Below are 17,803 nucleotides of genomic sequence, written 5' to 3' on the forward strand. Positions count from 1 at the left end.
CCACCACTGGTACAGTTGGGTATGGTTAAGGCTGCCTCTCTCTAGGGGTGCCAAATTGAATAAAATATTGGGGGGGGAGTTGTGAGACAGGTAAGCCCCGCCCACATCACCAATCACAAGATGCAGCACCCAATTACCATTTGAATGGCAATGCCCATCAACTTGGGGCCCCCGGCTCCCTCAAATATATTACTGGGGGGGGGGAGGAGGCACCTCTGCTCCTAAAAGTTGGCTCCTATGGGCAGATGAAGATGATGGACTTTTCGGAGCTAGCCGACCTGACTGGAAGAGTCCGCAACCAGAAGGAGGAGGAGTACCAGGAAGAATGGATGAAATTTATAGACTATTTAGCTAAATACGTTAAGATAATCTAATTGGAAAAGCTTGCAAATATTAGATAGGCTTAGGATTTAAACATGTAAGGATAGGAATTTAGATGTTTAAAGCTAAATTAGAAAGAATGAAAGATGTTAAGTGATCAAGTTAATTTTTTGAGAAAATTGATTTTGGAAAACTGTTAAAATGATATACAATGAAATTCAACCAGGGGGATTTGAGGAAGTCATTTAACAATGTTATTAGTATTGGTTCAATTACGATTAGGATTTATGTTTGTTTGTTTAAAATTTTTTTGGAAAATTAATTTAAAAATTGAAAAGAAGAAGTTGGCTCCTATGTTCTCTCCTTTGACAGGGTTTTGCTCATGCATAGTGTTAAGGAAAATTCTGGGTTGAGAGACTATTCAACAGCCCAGCTCATCGGAGTCCAAGTCCCCCGCGGGTCCATGCGGTCAGTAAAAGGAGGAAATTCCAGCCAAGTAATTTGGAACAAAACACCAGTCAGTAGACTTAGATCCTTTATTGTTGCGCAACAGGTTCAAACAGCAGTAAGTGAACTCAGAGCATGGGGCGACATTGACTTTTAAAACTTTCCCACCATATCCCAGAATACAGTTCGCACAGCATCACTGCTACATCACTAACATGTCACAAAAGGGGAGAGTTACACAAGATTAGCATAGACAGATATGTCAGGGAAACACCCAAGTATAAGATTAGCATAGTACCCACCACCCAAAAGTACAACAGAACTTCCTTTGCATGTCTGGAGCCTGAGACAGGTCTGGTGATGAGATTTGGCTTCCCTTGGAGAACAAGGAGCCCAGCAATTGTTACCTCTGGGCATTTCCTGGGGTAGGAGGTGTGTATACATGTCTTCAAGCCTGGAGAGGCGGCAGGGGAAAGAGTCCTTTTTCCAAGGGCAAAATGGCGTTGGAATGGAGGAACTTGGCAAAGGGGTTGATTTGAGCTGTCAAGTCGAAAGGATACATTCAGGCATAATATTTGTAACATTTAACAACTTTAAAGATGTGCGCCGCCCCCCCCGCTGTGATTTCTGTAACAATCGTTTTGTGGCAGCTGCTGTCTTGCACTGCATCACGACTGCTGATCTGCTCTTGTTAAATTCATAAATGTGGCCCTAGTTCACCAACTTCTGTGTTTCCTATCATCTCCTGGTTTGGTTGCAATTTAATCCATCCATTTTCAAGCCCACTCTTAGCAGGCAGGAGAACATACAACTTCTGGAAAACACTACAGCTTCCCTTCCTTTTAACTGTGATTCATATATACAGAAATCTATTACACAGCCTGCAATGAGTCATTAACTTGGGGTTTTTTCCACTCGAGTCTTCAAAAAATGCTAATGACTAAGGTTCCTGAAAGCTGCTTGTTTATACATCTGCAAAGCTAACAAATCGTAAAAAGGATGTATAGAGTGGTGGGAAGACCTTCAGAAGTCATGGAGATAGGGATCGTCCAGCCCTGGGGAGGGTGTTGGGCTCCACAAGCTAATATTTTACTAGAAGCCAAACATTGCTTCAGTCACTAGCATGGACTAGAACCACTCCAGAGCAGACTTAATATTGCATAAAGGTAAAGGTAAAGGGACCCGACTGTTAGGTCCAGTCGTGGACAACTCTGGGGTTGCGGCGCTCATCTCGCTCTATAGGCCAAGGGAGCCAGCATTTGTCCGCAGACAGCTTCCGGGTCATGTGGCCAGCATGACTAAGCCGCTTTTGGCAAACCAGAGCAGTGCACGGAAATGCCATTTACCTTCCTGCCAGAGCGGTACCTATTTATCTACTTGCACTTGATGTGCTTTTGAACTGCTAGGTTGGCAGGAGCTGAAACCGAGCAACGGGAGCTCACCACGTCGCGGGGATTCAAACTGCTGACCTTCCAAATGGCAAGCCCTAGGCCCTGTGGTTTAGACCACAGCACCACCCGCGTCCCTTTAATATTGCATACCCTCCAACATTTTGTAAGAAAATTTTGGGGCACCCCCCGGCCTCCCCCATCTACGTCACTTGCCCCCTCCCTGCCGCTGACCCCTTCCTCTCCCGCCTGATTGCCCCCTCCTTGCCTCCTCTCTCTCACCATTGCTGTCTTCAGCCTTCTGCTCAGCAGCCTCAAGCCGCCTCAGGAAGGTTGCCCTAGGCCCTGTGATGCTGGCAGTGGCCTCTGAGAAAATCGGGGCATCCCAGATTGGGATCAGAAGCCAGGGCAGCCTCTGTAAATTCAGAATGTCCTGATTAAATCGGGACACTTGAAGGATCTGATATTCCCCTAATGGAGATGAGAAGATTGGGAGCATGATGCAGCCGTCACACAACCCCCCTCCCCTTCTTCATTATTTACTTTAACCATGGGATAGGATTGCTAAATGCACCAGCACAAGTCATGATCTGCACCAGCCAGAATTCATACCACCATTTGAAACAAATGAGTTTGCATGTTCTGGTTAACAAGGAAACTGAATACCATGCTTAGCACCAATGCAAGAATAGCTAAAAATCCCACAGATTAAATAAAATGTTTCATGTCTTGGATATATGGTGGACTCAGATTTTTGTTTTTGCAAAGAAGATTCATTATAACAAATTATTTTGGTCAGTAGGATATAACGGCATGTCCTTTTCTATTAGACACACAGTGTCTCAATGCTTAGTTAGACATATCCCAGGATTTCAAGACTTGCCTCAAAGGATATCATGGCTCATTTAACACAAAGAACCTGTACATTAGTACATTATCTTAGTAATGTACAAAATCTCTTTGTAAACTGCTTTGGGGGTTTGAGCTGCATATACATTTTATAAAATAAATACACGACAGAATTAGGCTCCTAATTATAAGTGGTCACTTTGGGTGTGGAAAGTGTTCTTGCAGTGCAGAACTGTAATAGCGAAAAACAATGTACCAGTCCCATAAAGGTTTTTACAGCAATAATGTACTACGTAAGTAATATTGTGTCCTTGTTCACGAATGAGTGGAGTCCTGAGATTACAGATCAGTGAGCACAGAAGTAAGATTGCAACAAAACCATTTGTGGCTCCATTAACATTTCACTTCCTGGAAGGTAAGAATACACCTGAGGATTTAAGGTTCATTGCTGTTGAACAGATTCACATATACAGTGGTAAATCCCCACCTCCTACTTCAAGCTATTAAATGTTCACCTTGCAAACAGTCATTCCTTATCGGCGGAATGAAAAAAATTGATTTGCCAGCATATTTATAAGGATGTTTTCAATATTGTAGCAGCCTGTTTACCATTCTAAACAGGAAATGCTTTCAGGAAATGCTCTCTTGTTGCTCAAGGGTTGTTATAGCTCAGTGGTCTTAGGACACTGATATTTGTGTTTCTTATGGTTTTCTTCTATTGTATGCATGGTATATTGCTAAAATGATAACCTGACAGATGCATACTTAGATATTCTACATTCTAGTCCATGAAATCTGGGTGGCTTAAATTGCATATGCACCAGGTGGTGGGTTAAGAAAGGCTGAAGCAACTCCCTCTCCTCCTGACCTCCCACTGCAAACCCCCCCCTTTCCAGGTCGCTTTTATAGTAGGAGTGGAGAACAACATGGATTTTCCAGATGTTCCTGGACTCCCCCAGCCATCAGGCCAAGCCAGCCTGGGCAATGGAAAGGAAGCTGGAGTTGATGAGAGTCCAGCAATATCTGGCTCCCAGAGAGGTTTCCTGCTCTGTTGAAGAGGAATGAGAGAGAGGGCTGGGTTTTCTTAGATATTTTTGCATGTATTGACTGTCTGAACCCTCAAGGGGTACTTATCAGATATTAAGAGAATTTCGCATATTGGAAGAAGTCTAAAATTCTTTCCTGAGGGAGATGGGAGGGCAGGGAATACAGGATGTTCCTTTGCTGTTATTATGCCTTATTGTTTTTAGCTTTCTAAAATTGTATAAAATTCAATAAAATAATAAAATCTCTTCCTGATAATAAACTCCATTGAACAAAAGAGGACTTACTTGTGTGGAGAAATGTGCTGTTTGTCTAACAAGGTACTGTAACCCCCAATCATCAAAAGCCTATTTGATCCTGTGTCTTACTAATGACCCATTACCACCAGGCTGCCACCTCAAAGGGGGATTAGTCCAGAGTGCATTAGTTTTTAATACAGTAGTACCTCAGGTTACATACGCTTCAGGTTACAGACTCCACTAACCCAGAATAGTACCTCGGGTTAAGAACTTTGCTTCAGGATGAGAACAGAAATCGTGCTCCGGCAGCATGGCAGCAGCAGGAGGCCCCATTAGCTAAAGTGGTGCTTCAGGTTAAGAACAGTTTCAGGTTAAGAACGGACCTCCGAAATGAGTTAAGTACTTAACCCGAGGTACCACTGTATACCACAGGAAGCACCAGTCTGCCTTAATTAGCTGTTAACACATGCTAATTTCAGAGGATTTAGAAACTGTCTAATACAAATGCACACATGGGCCTGTCATCCAGTTTTAACACACAAGCTCTGCTCTACATCATATTTCAGGCAGGCTTCTGGATCCTCCCCTCCAATGCTTAAGCACCAATTTCATGTTTGCCCATTTCAAATATTTAATACTTAAATCAATTTTTTAGTTCAAACTACTGTCAGAGGTGGCTTGCAAGTTTTATTAAACCTCTTCTAAATCAAGAGAAAAATAACAGAAAATTATAACAGAAGCATCACACCATAACACAGACCAGAGGTGTCAATCAGCTGTGTTTACTCAGAGTAGACCTATTGAAAATAATGGACCATAATGATCATTTGTTTCAATACTACCCCTAATTTCCAAATTTAAACTATTGAGGGGCTTGTGCCTGGCTCAGAAAAACAACAGACTCTCTGCACCTGATGGGCATCACCCAGAGAAAAAAGCATTCTATAACAGAGAGTACCTTTTTCTGATTAAATGTTTTGATTGCACCTTTAAAAAAAACAAATCCACTTTTTCTGCTTTTTCTCATTGCAAAACTGTTCCATGGAACAGTGACAATTGTGACATCAAAGCCACCCATGTATTCAACATTCTGCACATCAACTTCACAAAGAACATTGACACTTGGTTTTTAGATACATCTGTGTGCACCCTGAAATTATCAGGCTTGGAGAAACTCATAGCAGCAGCAACACAGAAATCTGTTGGCTGGATGCTGCAGTTAAAAGCAGGCTGCATGACTTCTAGCCTTGCCTACATCTGGGTAAAACCAGATGGACTTCTCTGATAGTGCAGTTTAAATACACCCACACCCAGGCCTTGTACACAATCAGAAGTTACAACATGCAGCTAGTGATTACCACCCCTGTTGCTATTTATGGCAGACCGAGAGATAATGAAAACACCCACACCCTTTCTCCACGTCTTCCACCCACAAGTAAAAACAATGGGAGAAAAAGGTATTGTCAAGAGGACTCAGAGGAGCACTGGTCTTGGTGATTTGGTCGCCTGAATGATGGCATTCAGGGATTCAGTCTGTTTGACTCCAAACTTTGCGGGGAATGGCTAAGGGCCCCTCCTTGCATCGGCTGAGAAAGCCAAGCTGTGTTCCTTCAGCCACTATCCTAGGCTCCAGTCCAAAGTGTCACTGCTAACAGGTAGATGGATATCGCTTCTGGCACAGAAGACCAAGGAAAGCTATCTGCTTAAAACAGACATGCAGAAGCCTTCTGAGGCAGTTCCACTGTAGCTCCAATTGTTTGTGGCTACTGAGCCTTGCTGGCTGGGACTGATGATAGTGGTGAGTCCAACATCTGGAGGGCCACAGGTTGCATACTCCTGGTGTGCGTGCGCGCGCGCGCGCACACACACACACACACACACACACACAGTGTATATCCTTCTCCATTCTAGACTTTCCCACCGACTTGCAGAGCTGCAAGGCTGCTGTGTTGTGAACAAAGCTGCCTCCTAAAGGGGCCTAGTTCTTTGGTGCTGCCAGACATAACAGTTGCAGAGTTTTGCATTTAAAAGCTGTAAGGCTAGTAGACATGTAAAAGATACAGCTTTTGCCATCACAGCATCTGTTGACCGAAGAAAACCAGCAGCTGTTACATTCCTGCTTGTTTTACAGCTTTTGAAGTTGTCAGGAATGAGAAGGGGGCCCGTGGGACTTGCATCACCATCTCCTCCCTCCCTCCGCCTTGCACAGACCCCCTTGCTTCTGATGCCGAATGATGCTGCTGCTCCAGAAAACAACGTTCCTTGCTCCAGAGCAGCTTCTAGAACAGCAGTCTGATTCCAGAGCCTCCTTTCTTGCGGAAACTTGAGTGTGTCAGTTCCAAATGGGAACCCTAGAACACAGAAGCGCCACAGCTGGTTGGGATGCCAAAATCCTCTTGCATGAGCAGCAGGAAAGTTGCTCCCTCTCACCTTAGGCAGTGCAGCTGTGCAGGCTAAGGGCCAACATATATTGGGAGCTATTTTGAATTCTTGCCAAATAGGTTTGCGCTGCTCGCGGCTTACTTCCTGCCCCCTCTTAATCACATCCTCCGAGGAAACGCAAAGCGCTGCTTGAAAGCTAACGGACTCTCCCCACGGCCATTGCTGCAAGCAACAACTGCCTAACAGTTTCTAGCAAGCATATTGTACCGAAATCCATGTCACGGCAAACCCAATACATAAAAGTCGCGCATCCTATGCAGCGAGTTCCGGGTCTCTTCTGCACAAAGAAAACCCTTCCGGGGATGAGGCTCAGCTAAAGAGCCATTAAGATCTATGCACATCGAAGCAAGGGGTAAGGTTTTAGAAGGGGGGGGCGCGTTCATAGGCAAGGAAAGCTGCGCGCTTCGTCCAGACTCGTCCACCCACCTGACTTGCCCATAGTCCCGTCCTGGATGCTGAGCTGCGCAATCTGCTTCTCTCCAGGCTCCGGCTGCTTTGGGTTTTTCTGCCCGCCGCCTGCAGCTTCCTGGCGCTGCTCTGAGCCGCTGCGTGAAGCAAGAGGCTGCGAGCAATCAGAGAGCAATTGCCCATTCACAGGGCTCAAGCTGCCGGGTGATGCCTTATAAGGAATAAGGCCATTTGTTCCTTTCTCAAGGAGATGCTTCTCTGTGGTCAGGGAGGGATTATTTATCTTCTAGAATACTCAGCAACGCAGGAAAACACTACTGGATATGATTTTGCATACCAGTTTCGTCAAGTAACAGGAAAGTTAGGCTTCACTAATTTGGGGTGGGTGGGGAGTGTGAAAAGTAATTGAAAACATGCTACATGCTTTGAAAAGCAGCTGTTGAAGATTGTAGCAAGATGCACAGATTGTGGGGCCGCTATGTAATTTTAGACTTAATCCTTTTATCCCCCCCCAACTTTGGGTAGTGGTGTGTGGTGCTTCAGTTGCAAAGCACACAATAGTTGTTTATCTTCTCCCCATCCATGCTTTACAGCAGATTCCAGATTCCCGATACGCTAGAGCAAAAGCAGACAAAAGGCAGTGTGACAACGCAGATTTAAAGAAGAAAATATTCTGAGCATGTGCAGTTTCGCATTTTAAATCCACTTAAATCATTGCAACCATCGTGACTATGGGAATGAAACTGACGCAAAATAAAACAATTGCCCTGATGCTGAATGCATTTACTTGGGAATAAGCAGCGTTTTATTGTAGAAAAGGGGAACACGTTTTAAAAGTGAAAGTAATAGAATAAGCATCCAGCCACCAACATTCAGTCTTGGTTAACCCTGGCATACCCATGTACCAGCCTGGATTCTGACACAAGGCCTGATGCACCTGGAGAATGTCTGGAAACAAGTTATGAGGGACACTTAAAAGAACTGGGTGTGCACCACTAGGGGAAGATTAAGGAAAGACATGATAGCAGCCTTCAAGTACCTGAAGGCAGTCATGCAAAAGATGGAGCAGACTTGCTTCTAGGTGGTTATTAATTGTAGAGTCACTACTCCTCACGGATTCATGGTTTTTGCAGTGGACAAATTGCATTATTAGCATCAAAAGTGCCTGCCCACCCACAGCCCCCTTCCTTTTCTGGAGAAAATCCACTATTGGGGAAAAAATGTTTTTCCTAGTTTAAGAGCTGAGACAGATATAGTTTTGGAGGCTAGGCTATACTTAAAAAATGTCAACTGCCAAGACAGAGGCTGAGCTATCCCAATCAGTGGAGGTGACTGTCCACCTTTCCATCAGCTGGCGCCAATCACGTCAATCAACTTCAAAGGAAAGAATTGGGAGCACACTCCGGAGTCTTACTTTCAGGGGAGGAAGTGCCATAACTTGAATCCCATGATGAAGTATTTCCTGAAGAGGAGAGAAAGAAATGAAAATGCCCAAAACCAACCTCAAAACTCTGGGAGTTTTTGCAGCAAACCTAACAATGTATAGTTTAATGCATGAAGTCCATAGAGCTGAATTTGCTAGAAAAGGCTCAACTAAGTCATGCCTCGTGGGCCAAATTGGAGCTTGTGTCAGGCCTGAAGTCCAGAGATTCCCCAAGATCCCTGCTCTCGAGGCAGGACCCACACCAGTAGACATGGTGAAAACATGGCTCTCTGTCCTTTGCACCTGATAGGTGGAGACAGACAGCCCTTCGAAGCGTCATCCTGTTGTTGTTGTTTAGTCATTTAGTTGTGTCCAACTCTTCGTGACCCCCTGGACCAGAGCACACCAGGCACTCCTGTCTTCCACTGCCTCCCACAGTTTGGTCAAACTCATGCTGGTAGCTTCAAGAACACTGTCCCACCATCTCGTCCTCTGTCGTCCCCTTCTCCTTGTGCCCTCCATCTTTCCCAACATCAGGGTCTTTTCCAGGGAGTCTTCTCGATTCATGAGGTGGCCAAAGTATTGGAGCCTCAGCTTCAGGATCTGTCCTTCCAGTGAGCACTCAGGGCTGATTTCCTTAAGAATGGATAGGTTTGATCTTCTTGCAGTCCATGGGACTCTCAAGAGTCTCCTCCAGCACCATAATTCAAAATCATCAATTCTTCGGCGATCAGCCTTCTTGATGGTCCAGCTCTCACTTCCATACATCACTACTGGGAAAACCATGGCTTTAACTATATGGACCTTTGTTGGCAAGGTGATGTCTCTGCTTTTTAAGGGTCATCCTGTTACCCTAACCAATACCTGTTTGTAATGCAGTTTGGAGGGCATGAAGAAAGGAAGACCTGTGGTCTCACTCCCACAGTGCCCAACTGCCGTTTCCCAACTGTCACTGTGCCCAGCCTGGAATGTTCTGGCCCACACAGGTGACTCCGAGGACCGTGAACATCCTGCATGTCTGAGTCTCTCATCTCAGTGCCTCGCTTGCTTCACCTTGCCTGAGCTGCTTGTTTGGGTGGAGGGTTGCCTCCCATGTGTGAAAAGGAGAGAACGAAGGCCATGGTGGCAAGAAGAGGCCCTCTACGGCGTCGGCTTCGCCTGCTGAAGCTGGCTTTCGTGTTTCTGTTGTTGCTGCTCTCCCTCCTTTTCTCAGGGTCTGCCTGTAAGTGACAGAAGACCGGAGGAAGAGTGAGAGGGTTGAATCTCTTGCCATCCGCTGGGGATCCTCGCCTCGCTTCATGGGTAGACCAGCCCTGAATAAAGATCTACATCAGGATCTGCTTCCTCTGTGGATCCTGCTGCCTGAGCAGGCTGCCTCACTGCACCTAGGATTTGAAACCATGGTTTGAAGCTGGATCCAAATACTGGTGAAGAGCTAACCGTGCTTATGGTTGGCGTAGGAAGGATTGTGAAAACTGCATTAAACCAGGAAGAGCTTGGCTGGGGAGCAAAAGTGATTCAACAGCCTTAAGGAGAATGGCAGTGGTGTTATGCTGGTCGATTGGGAATAGGCATTTTTGGTTGTTGCAAACTGCACACTTGCAAAACTCCATGTAGCCAGATAAGCATAAAATTAAATAGATGCAAATCACTAATTAATTTAATATAAATTGTTGAATATTCTCTAGGTTTTGTTTTGATGGCCTTTTTTGTTTTTCAAACTTTTTTCTTTCTTTTTTTTTCTTCTTTTTTTTGTCGATGTTGCTCTAGCTGGAAATCCATGTTTTGTGAATAAAATGTGTCTGTTAAGAAGAAGGACGGTGCACTTGAAGAGGGAAACCAGAGACACACCAGCAGAGTCAGAGACTGAGTATGATAACTCTTCATATGTCCCAGAAGGCCTCCCAGCTTCAGATAACCAGATAACTGGAGCAGAAGAAAGAACTGGTAACTGAAATCACTGCTTACACCTGTTGATTTCAGACAGTGGATTAAGCACTTTGAGCCTACTGCAATTTTGTTCTATTGCATGTCTCTAGTTACTTCCCACTCAGTAGCTGCAACTGTAAAGATCACTGTTTAAAAACCCCAAGTTAGGAACTTTTTGGGTGTTCTAGAGTAGCTGTTTGTATCAGTGTATGTGGAACCAAGCAAAAGGATTAGGACAGCAGTCAGGGAGTGAAACTTAGTGGCACAGTTACCAGGAAGTGACTCAGTACAAACAGATAGAGCAGGAAGGAGATAGAGATTTTGGAGTTGGGTGCCAAAGCTTGTTTTAGTAAAGTTCTTTGTTTTAGGGTACTTCTGCTTGATCATTTGATTATATCTTATAGGTCATTGTTAAGTTTGAACTGCATCTTACACGGTTTTTATTTTGGTTTTTGGCATTGCACTGCCTTTTATTTTCTTATGTGCTACTTCTAGATTTTTGGATGTTAAGTGGTTTACAGTTATTGTTAATAAATCATCTGCAGTCTGACAATAAGCACATCAGGATCTAAGGTAACTGAAATGACTGCCCTTAATTTTCTGTGTAGGACTGCACTGCCAGTATTTTGCAGGAGGAATTCAATGACATAGTAGAACTTCAGATTTGCACAGTTAAAAGTGCATTAAATCCCTCTGTTGCACCTGCACAATAAACCCACTTCTTAAAAAATGGACTGTTTGCAATCTGGCAAGAGATGGGGAAAATGCATTGGAAAGTGAGGGGTTAACAGGAAGACGTGTGAACATCTCACAGACAAATCAGGATGAATGCAAGACTAACCCTTGTTCTACCTAATAAATTGGAACAAAGACCGGACGTAGCCCAGACACTGTGAGCAAGGCAGGATGAATGCTGAATAAGCAGGTCATCTAGATGGCTCTGATGTATCCATGCTAATTGTGACTTTTACTTACTGGTTTTCAAACTGCAGGCCCAGTTGTTGTCACGTCATATAATTGTTGTGGTTTTAACACAACAGTTTAAAAAGCCTTTTTTTAAAATGTTCAAGGGCTACAGTTTGAGAAGGTCAGCAAAAAGACCATTAACTACATACAGTGGTACCTCGAGTTAAGTACTTAATTCGTTCCGGAGGTCCGTTCTTAACCTGAAACTGTTCTTAACCTGAAGCACCACTTTAGCTAATGGGGCCTCAAGTTGCTGCCGCGCCGCCAGAGCACAATTTCTGTTCGCATCCTGAAGCAAAGTTCTTAACCCAAGGTACTATTTCTGGGTTAGCAGAGTCTGTAACCTGAAGCGTATGTAAGCTGAGGTACCACTGTATTGATGCAAAAAAGTAGCAAACCAGACCTTTTAGAACCTAGACAATGATTCAGGAGGGGGTGATTGAGATTGCAGAAGGGGGAGGGGGGGGGCTTAACGCTTTCCCAGCTCACTGTTTCTTGCTCCACATCTTTCCCATTCTGAGCATATTTTCCTCAGTTGGGCTTCAGACGCAGGCCTGTAAATTTATGGGCAGAAAAATTGGTGGAGGGCATCCACTGCTGCAAAATGGAAAATAAGGGAAATGTTGTGCCTCTATTTCTGTTTCTCTGTTTACAGCTGCCCTCTCCCAAGTGAATGCTGCCATATATATATTTGCATGTAACATGTAATGTGTCCATTCACCAGTCATTCACTATTTTTAAATTCAGTGTTCTCATTGACTTCTTAGGGAAGAGTCAAGCACTTTTATTGCAGTAGGCTAAGTAGGTATTACGCATCAAGGCTGTGTGGAATGCAATGTATTTTTAATATTAAGTTTTATGTATTACTATATTTCATTCTAACTCAATTTTTTCCCCTACTTCAGTTCCAGCGTACATTCTTATTTATTCAAACAGTTTAATTCTAAATTGTTTGACTGAAAAGCTGTTAGTTGAGGGAATCATTGATCCCAAATACGTATGGTCTGGTCCCCGAGGACAAATTACTAGAGGTAACTACAGTATAGTTTAATTGTGCATAAGTTAAGACTACAGTCCTTAGCACAGTTTCTAAAGAGTAAGCCCAGTTCAATTCTGAGGCTCATTTCTGAGTAAACGTGCTTAGGATTATGCTGCATATTTTTTTAAAAATATATTTAACTCTGATATATGTATTTGTCTGCCTCTCTGATAAGCACAGACAGTCCTAAGAGCACTTCACTGAGGAAACGCTGGTGGGCTGTGTTCCTGTATTGGCACCACAGCTGAAAGTCTGTGCACAGACATGGCATCCCGTGAGCAGCCACTGCCTGTTCCTTAAGGGGTCTCCCCTCATGCAATTCCTTCCTTCGAAGAGAAAGCCTAGGCAGGGCTTTGGGACCCCTTGCCCTTCCATTCCATCTTGGGGCAGCCCGTCCTGTTTTGCCACCTGAGGCAGAAGAGGAGAGTGCCACCCTGTGCACCTGCCGCCCCTTGCAATCCCTGCCACAGCCTCATTAGGCGGTGTTGCGTGGCTTCTCCTCCCTTCTCTGGTGGCAGAGGGTGCGCCCACGGAGGGTCCCCCTTGGATTACGCCACCTCAGGCGTCTGCCTCGGTTTGCCACATTGTCCTGCCCACCTAGTGGCATCACAACGGGGGGGGGGAGGGAGCGGTGCGCCCCAGGTGCCATGTCTGGGGGGGGTGACAAGAAGGTACCTCACGGGGGCTTTCAGTGGCATGAACAGCCATTGCGCCACCACAGCCGCATGTGGAGGGTTCTCTGTTTGTGGCTGCAGCCGCAAGCAGCACCGGCAGCAAACCACTATGTACAGCACATGTGCACATGCACTGTACGTAGTAACACCGCACATGTGCTTTACATAGCGGTGTGCCACCTGCGCTGCTCGAGTGCGGTGGGATCCCTCTGTCGCCTCTACAGACGCATGTAGAGGATCCTCTGTTCGCTGCTGTAGTGGCGATGGAAGGATCCTGGCACCGTCCATACGGCGCTGGAGCGGCGCCACCAGCAAACTGCTATGTACAGCACATGTACAGCACATGCGCCCTACATAGCGATGCTCCTCCCCGGGTGTCACGACGCCTTCGTTTGCCCCTGTGCCCGCCCCGGGTTAATATTCAGGAGCCCTTCCAGAAACAGCACTTTAGGATAGAGTTCAGGAGGCCCTAATCAGTTCCCCCAAGAAATGTAGTTATGGCTTTGTCCATTCTTTGTCTTTTGTCTCTTCTGAGAGCAAGACATCCATGACGAGAGTGAGTAGCAGGAAGAAGCTTGCATTTATTTTTATATGGCCTGGCCATATAAGAGAGAGTGTTTGTGATGTGACTTGCCCCCAGATAGGTGGGTAGAACGTTGCTGCCTTAGCTGGTTTTAATAGGACTTATATGTGTTTATGGGGTTGTTTATAGGATGGCTGCCTACATTCTAAAGAAAGATAGTTGTTCAGTTACATTTCCACTTAGCCGGTGCTCAGCTGGGGGGGGGGGCAGCGGCGGAGCAAGCCGATCGGGCGCTTGGGGTGGCGCGCGTGCCCTGTGCCTAGGGGCAGGGCCAGCCACCCTCATGGCGGGGTGAGCTGGGGCAGGACGCTCCGTGGGGCCTCCAAGGAGTCTGCCTGCCTCCTCGCGCTCAGCCACCCTACAGCTTGGGGGGAGGCAGCGGGTGGACCATTTGGGGCAGCACGGAGCCTGCGGGTGCCCAAACCACCATGTCACTCCCAGGAGAGACACGTGGCTCAGGTGTGCTGCAGGCCGCACAGTGAGTGCTGCTCAGCATTTTGTCACCCTCCTCAGAGGTGACACCCGGGGTGGCCCATCCCCACTACACACCCCTTCCTCTGCCCCCAGAGGTGGTCTCCTTTTGCTCTTTGTTTTGTTTTCTGCCTGGCTCTGGAGGCCTTCGGACCCTGGAGCTCCATTGGGCTGTTTGTCAGGTGCTCCTGCTAGGGGGGCTGGGGGCTCTGAGCAGCTTCCCTGGCTGTTGCGCCAAGTGCCCCTGAATTCCCCCCATTCATGGCGGTTTTGGTGGCTCAGGGACCAGCCAGGCAGCACAGTTGGTGCTGGCAATCCTCAAGAGCTCCACATGGCCGTGGCGTCCGCCATCTTGCCTTGACGGAAGTCCATCGTTATGATTTATGATTAGTTACTTGACATTCGCATTGAGCATCCCATTGCTGATATTTTGGGTGATGTGTTGTTATTCGCAGAATCACAGAGGTTTCTTTTAACGGATGATGGTAGCTTGCAGATTTATAATATTAAAGGCAGTGACTCTGGAGGTTACACTTGCAAAGTGAATTATATATACAAAGCTGAACAAATGACTACCGAAATCCATTTCATGGTTTATGGTAAGTAAGGTTTTAGTAATTTTAATTTTGTTATTTTGCATCCATGGTATTAATTTGTAAAATACTCAGGAAAGCGTGGAAACCTAGAACCCTTAAATACTATTGAAAAGAGTGATTTGAAAAGAGTGATTTGAAAATAGTATCTTGAAAACCACAAAAATGTATTGGGCCTTACTAACTTTTGGTTAAGTGTCAGCTAGCACCATCAGCTTGAGAAATAGTCAGGAAATATTTGGACTCCGCCCAGGCATTCTGGAAGGTTCTTCAGTGTAAGCGCATGCAGTTCAGGTACCTGGGGCAGGGCAAGGGGTGGGCAAACAATGGAGAAGGACAATAAAATTAAGCTAGGGTGCCACCTGGTGGAAATGCATTGTCTTACTCTGTGGCTGCATTGTGTCTTATTAGTTGAGTGCAATGATGGTGCAAAACCACATACCAAAACAATTGCAAATGAGTACATTTGCACTGCTGTGCTTAGAAAACAAGATACAACATCTCCAAGGGCAGATGAGCTACATCTTGGAGCCTCTATCTACATATAGTTTTAGAAATAATTGAGAACTAGTGACATATTGGGAACAGGAGATGGGCAAATTCTTCTTGTTGTTGTTATTAGAAATAATTTAATTTATAACCCGTCCTTCACCCTAAAGCCCCAGGATTTGTGGCTGTTCAGTGTCCAAGCAGACTTCCTTGAAAAGTAATGGACTTTTCTTTGTTAGAGGTTTGTAAGCTGCAGGTGACCAGTCACTCATCAGGGATGCTATAGCAGAGGTTAGGGAGTTGGGTACGGTTGGGGGAAAACTTATTCTGAGGTGTCATTTCCTAAGAGTAGAACAGAAGTTCTAAATTAAAACTGAGTAGAGGGAGAAGAATTATTTAATATACTAACTGTTCTGAAAAGCACAACAGCCTTAACATTTAGCAACTCCTACTCTGCAGCTGTGTGTAAATTCAGCAAATTAATTTTGACTGATAAACTTGGGAGGAACTAGAATCATTGGCGCACAACAGGGGGGACCCTGTCCTCAGTTTTCTAGAAGTGACTGAAACCTGGTGGAGTAATAGCCGTGGCTGGAGTACCTGTACTGATAGGGAAGCAGCAAGCAAGAAGGCTTTCACAGATCTCTGGCTATGTTCTTCATTCATTTAGGTCATACCAGCAAGATTCTTACGTGTCTTCACTTACAATAATATCAAGAGATGTTTCTAACATCAACACTTTCCCCCATAAAGACCGAGAAATAGAAGGCTCAGAAAAAGCTCAATATGGAGGCCAAATGGCCGAAATATTGGGAAATATTGGAACAAGAAGGAGACAAATTGAAATTGCAGAGTTTTGAGAAATTAAAAGATAAAGTGCGAGATTGGCTTCATTATTATCAAATAAGAGAGGCCTATAATTTGGACAAAAAAATTGGCTTTCAGGTGGAAAAATCAAAACTGGAAACAGAACTGTTAGATCCCAAAACTAAGATACTTTCAAGAATGTATAACTTGCTGTTAAAATGGAATACGCAGGATGAAACGGTTAAATCTGCAATGATTAAATGGGCACAGGATATCGGTCATAACATCATGTTTGCTGACTGGGAACAGTTGTGGACCACAGGTATGAAATTTACGGCATGTAATGTCTTAAGAGAGAATATTATGAAAATGATATACAGGTGGTACATGACCCCAGTCAAGCTTGCAAAAATATATCATTTGCCCGATAATAAATGTTGGAAATGTAAAGAAATTGAAGGTACATTCTTTCACCTTTGGTGGACGTGCCCAAGAATCAAGGCTTTCTGGGAGATGATATATAATGAAATGAAAAAGGTATTTAAATATACCTTCCTGAAGAAACCAGAGGCCTTCCTTCTGGGCATTGTCGGCCAATTGGTGCCAAAGAAGGACAGAACTTTCTTTATGTATGCAACAACAGCAGCAAGAATACTTATTGCAAAGTATTGGAAGACACAAGATCTACCCACCCTGGAAGAGTGGCAGATGAAGATGATGGACTATATGGAATTGGCGGAAATGACTGGCAGAATCCGAGACTTGGGAGAAGAGGTGGTGGAGAAAGACTGGAAGAAATTTAAAGACTATCTTCAGAAATATTGTAAAATTAATGAATGTTAAAATTATGTTCGGATTGGCAATAAGTGGTATTCAGCAACAAAAGTTAATAAGAATATGCAAAAATGAATTGATAAATGGATGAAAATATAGAGTTATAATATGTTATGATATAGAGTTAAGATAAATGAAAGAGGGTAAGGATTTGCTGAATTGATTATGTAAATGGGAATACAAAAAGGGGAGGTGTGAGGAGGTCAAGGAAACAAGCAAATGAGCTTAAAGATATCAAAAAATGGATTTGTTTTTTGTATTTTGTATTTTCTTTTTTTCTTCTCTATGTATTTTTGTATTCTTCTTTTTCTTTGTTTTCTTTTTATTCTGTAAATCTCTGTTTTTTGTAAAACCCTAATAAATATCTTTAAAAAAAAAATAAAGACTGAGAAATATATTTTAAAAATTAAAATAATTGTATTATTTGTATGCCGCCCATCTGACTGGGTTGCCTTCGTTTATGCAAAGTCTAAGCGCTGCAAAGAACTATGGTGCATTCTCAGTAGGGGCAGAGCCTTGAGGATGGATGGTAAACAGAATGGGGATGGGGGAAGATTCAAGGGCATTTTGGCTGCATGTGAAAACAATGTGCATGCACACACACCTCTCCCTAGCATATTTTCAGCTGCTGGTATCTTCTGCTATCTTCAGAACCAGCGTTTCTCGTTTAGACACCTGTTGGACACGTGCCTCTTCTCTTTAGTACTATACTGCATACAGATGCTGTCTTTATGCGGTGGCTGCACCACCAAGTGCATAAGTGAAGAACAAAGGAATGTTGGCTTGTCCATTCACTGTTTATTCTTTTCAGTGAATGGAGATTACCCGGTTCCACCCTTACAACAACAAGAATATTC

At 44.4% G+C, this 17,803-nt stretch overlaps 2 protein-coding genes across 14 annotated transcripts in view; one reads left to right on the forward strand and one right to left on the reverse strand.

Moving 5' to 3' along the window:
• Positions 1–12,040, reverse strand: part of GLIPR2 (GLI pathogenesis related 2) — a 26,880-nt gene extending 14,840 nt beyond the window's left edge. The window contains exons 1-2 of one of the 2 annotated variants that reach the window (XM_083583683.1): positions 11,946–12,040; positions 7,157–8,600 (exon numbers count right to left, since the gene is read on the reverse strand). In XM_083583683.1, coding sequence (XP_083439809.1) covers positions 7,157–7,169 — 13 coding nt within the window. In that variant the 5' untranslated portion in view covers positions 7,170–8,600; positions 11,946–12,040. Of the gene's footprint in view, positions 1–7,156; positions 8,601–8,864; positions 8,917–11,945 lie in introns of those variants that run through there. The other variant, XM_083583682.1, reaches the window with a different exon arrangement.
• Positions 5,665–17,803, forward strand: part of LOC310747832 (zona pellucida-binding protein 2-like) — a 24,604-nt gene continuing 12,465 nt past the window's right edge. For 6 of the 12 annotated variants that reach the window (XR_014541016.1, XR_014541017.1, XR_014541018.1 and 3 more), the window contains exons 1-4: positions 9,554–9,783; positions 10,332–10,508; positions 12,362–12,487; positions 14,679–14,822. Coding sequence is in view for 8 of the 12 variants with exons in the window: in XM_083583108.1 (XP_083439234.1) it covers positions 9,654–9,783; positions 10,332–10,508; positions 12,362–12,487; positions 14,679–14,822 (577 nt within the window). In the remaining 4 variants the exon portion in view is untranslated. Of the gene's footprint in view, positions 6,087–7,035; positions 7,083–9,319; positions 9,989–10,331; positions 10,509–12,361; positions 12,488–14,678; positions 14,823–17,803 lie in introns of those variants that run through there. The other 6 variants (XM_083583107.1, XM_083583109.1, XM_083583105.1 and 3 more) reach the window with 6 other exon arrangements.

The sequence above is a fragment of the Podarcis filfolensis genome, assembly GCF_964270895.1.
Source record: "Podarcis filfolensis genome assembly, chromosome: 13".
Lineage (NCBI taxonomy): Eukaryota > Metazoa > Chordata > Lepidosauria > Squamata > Lacertidae > Podarcis > Podarcis filfolensis.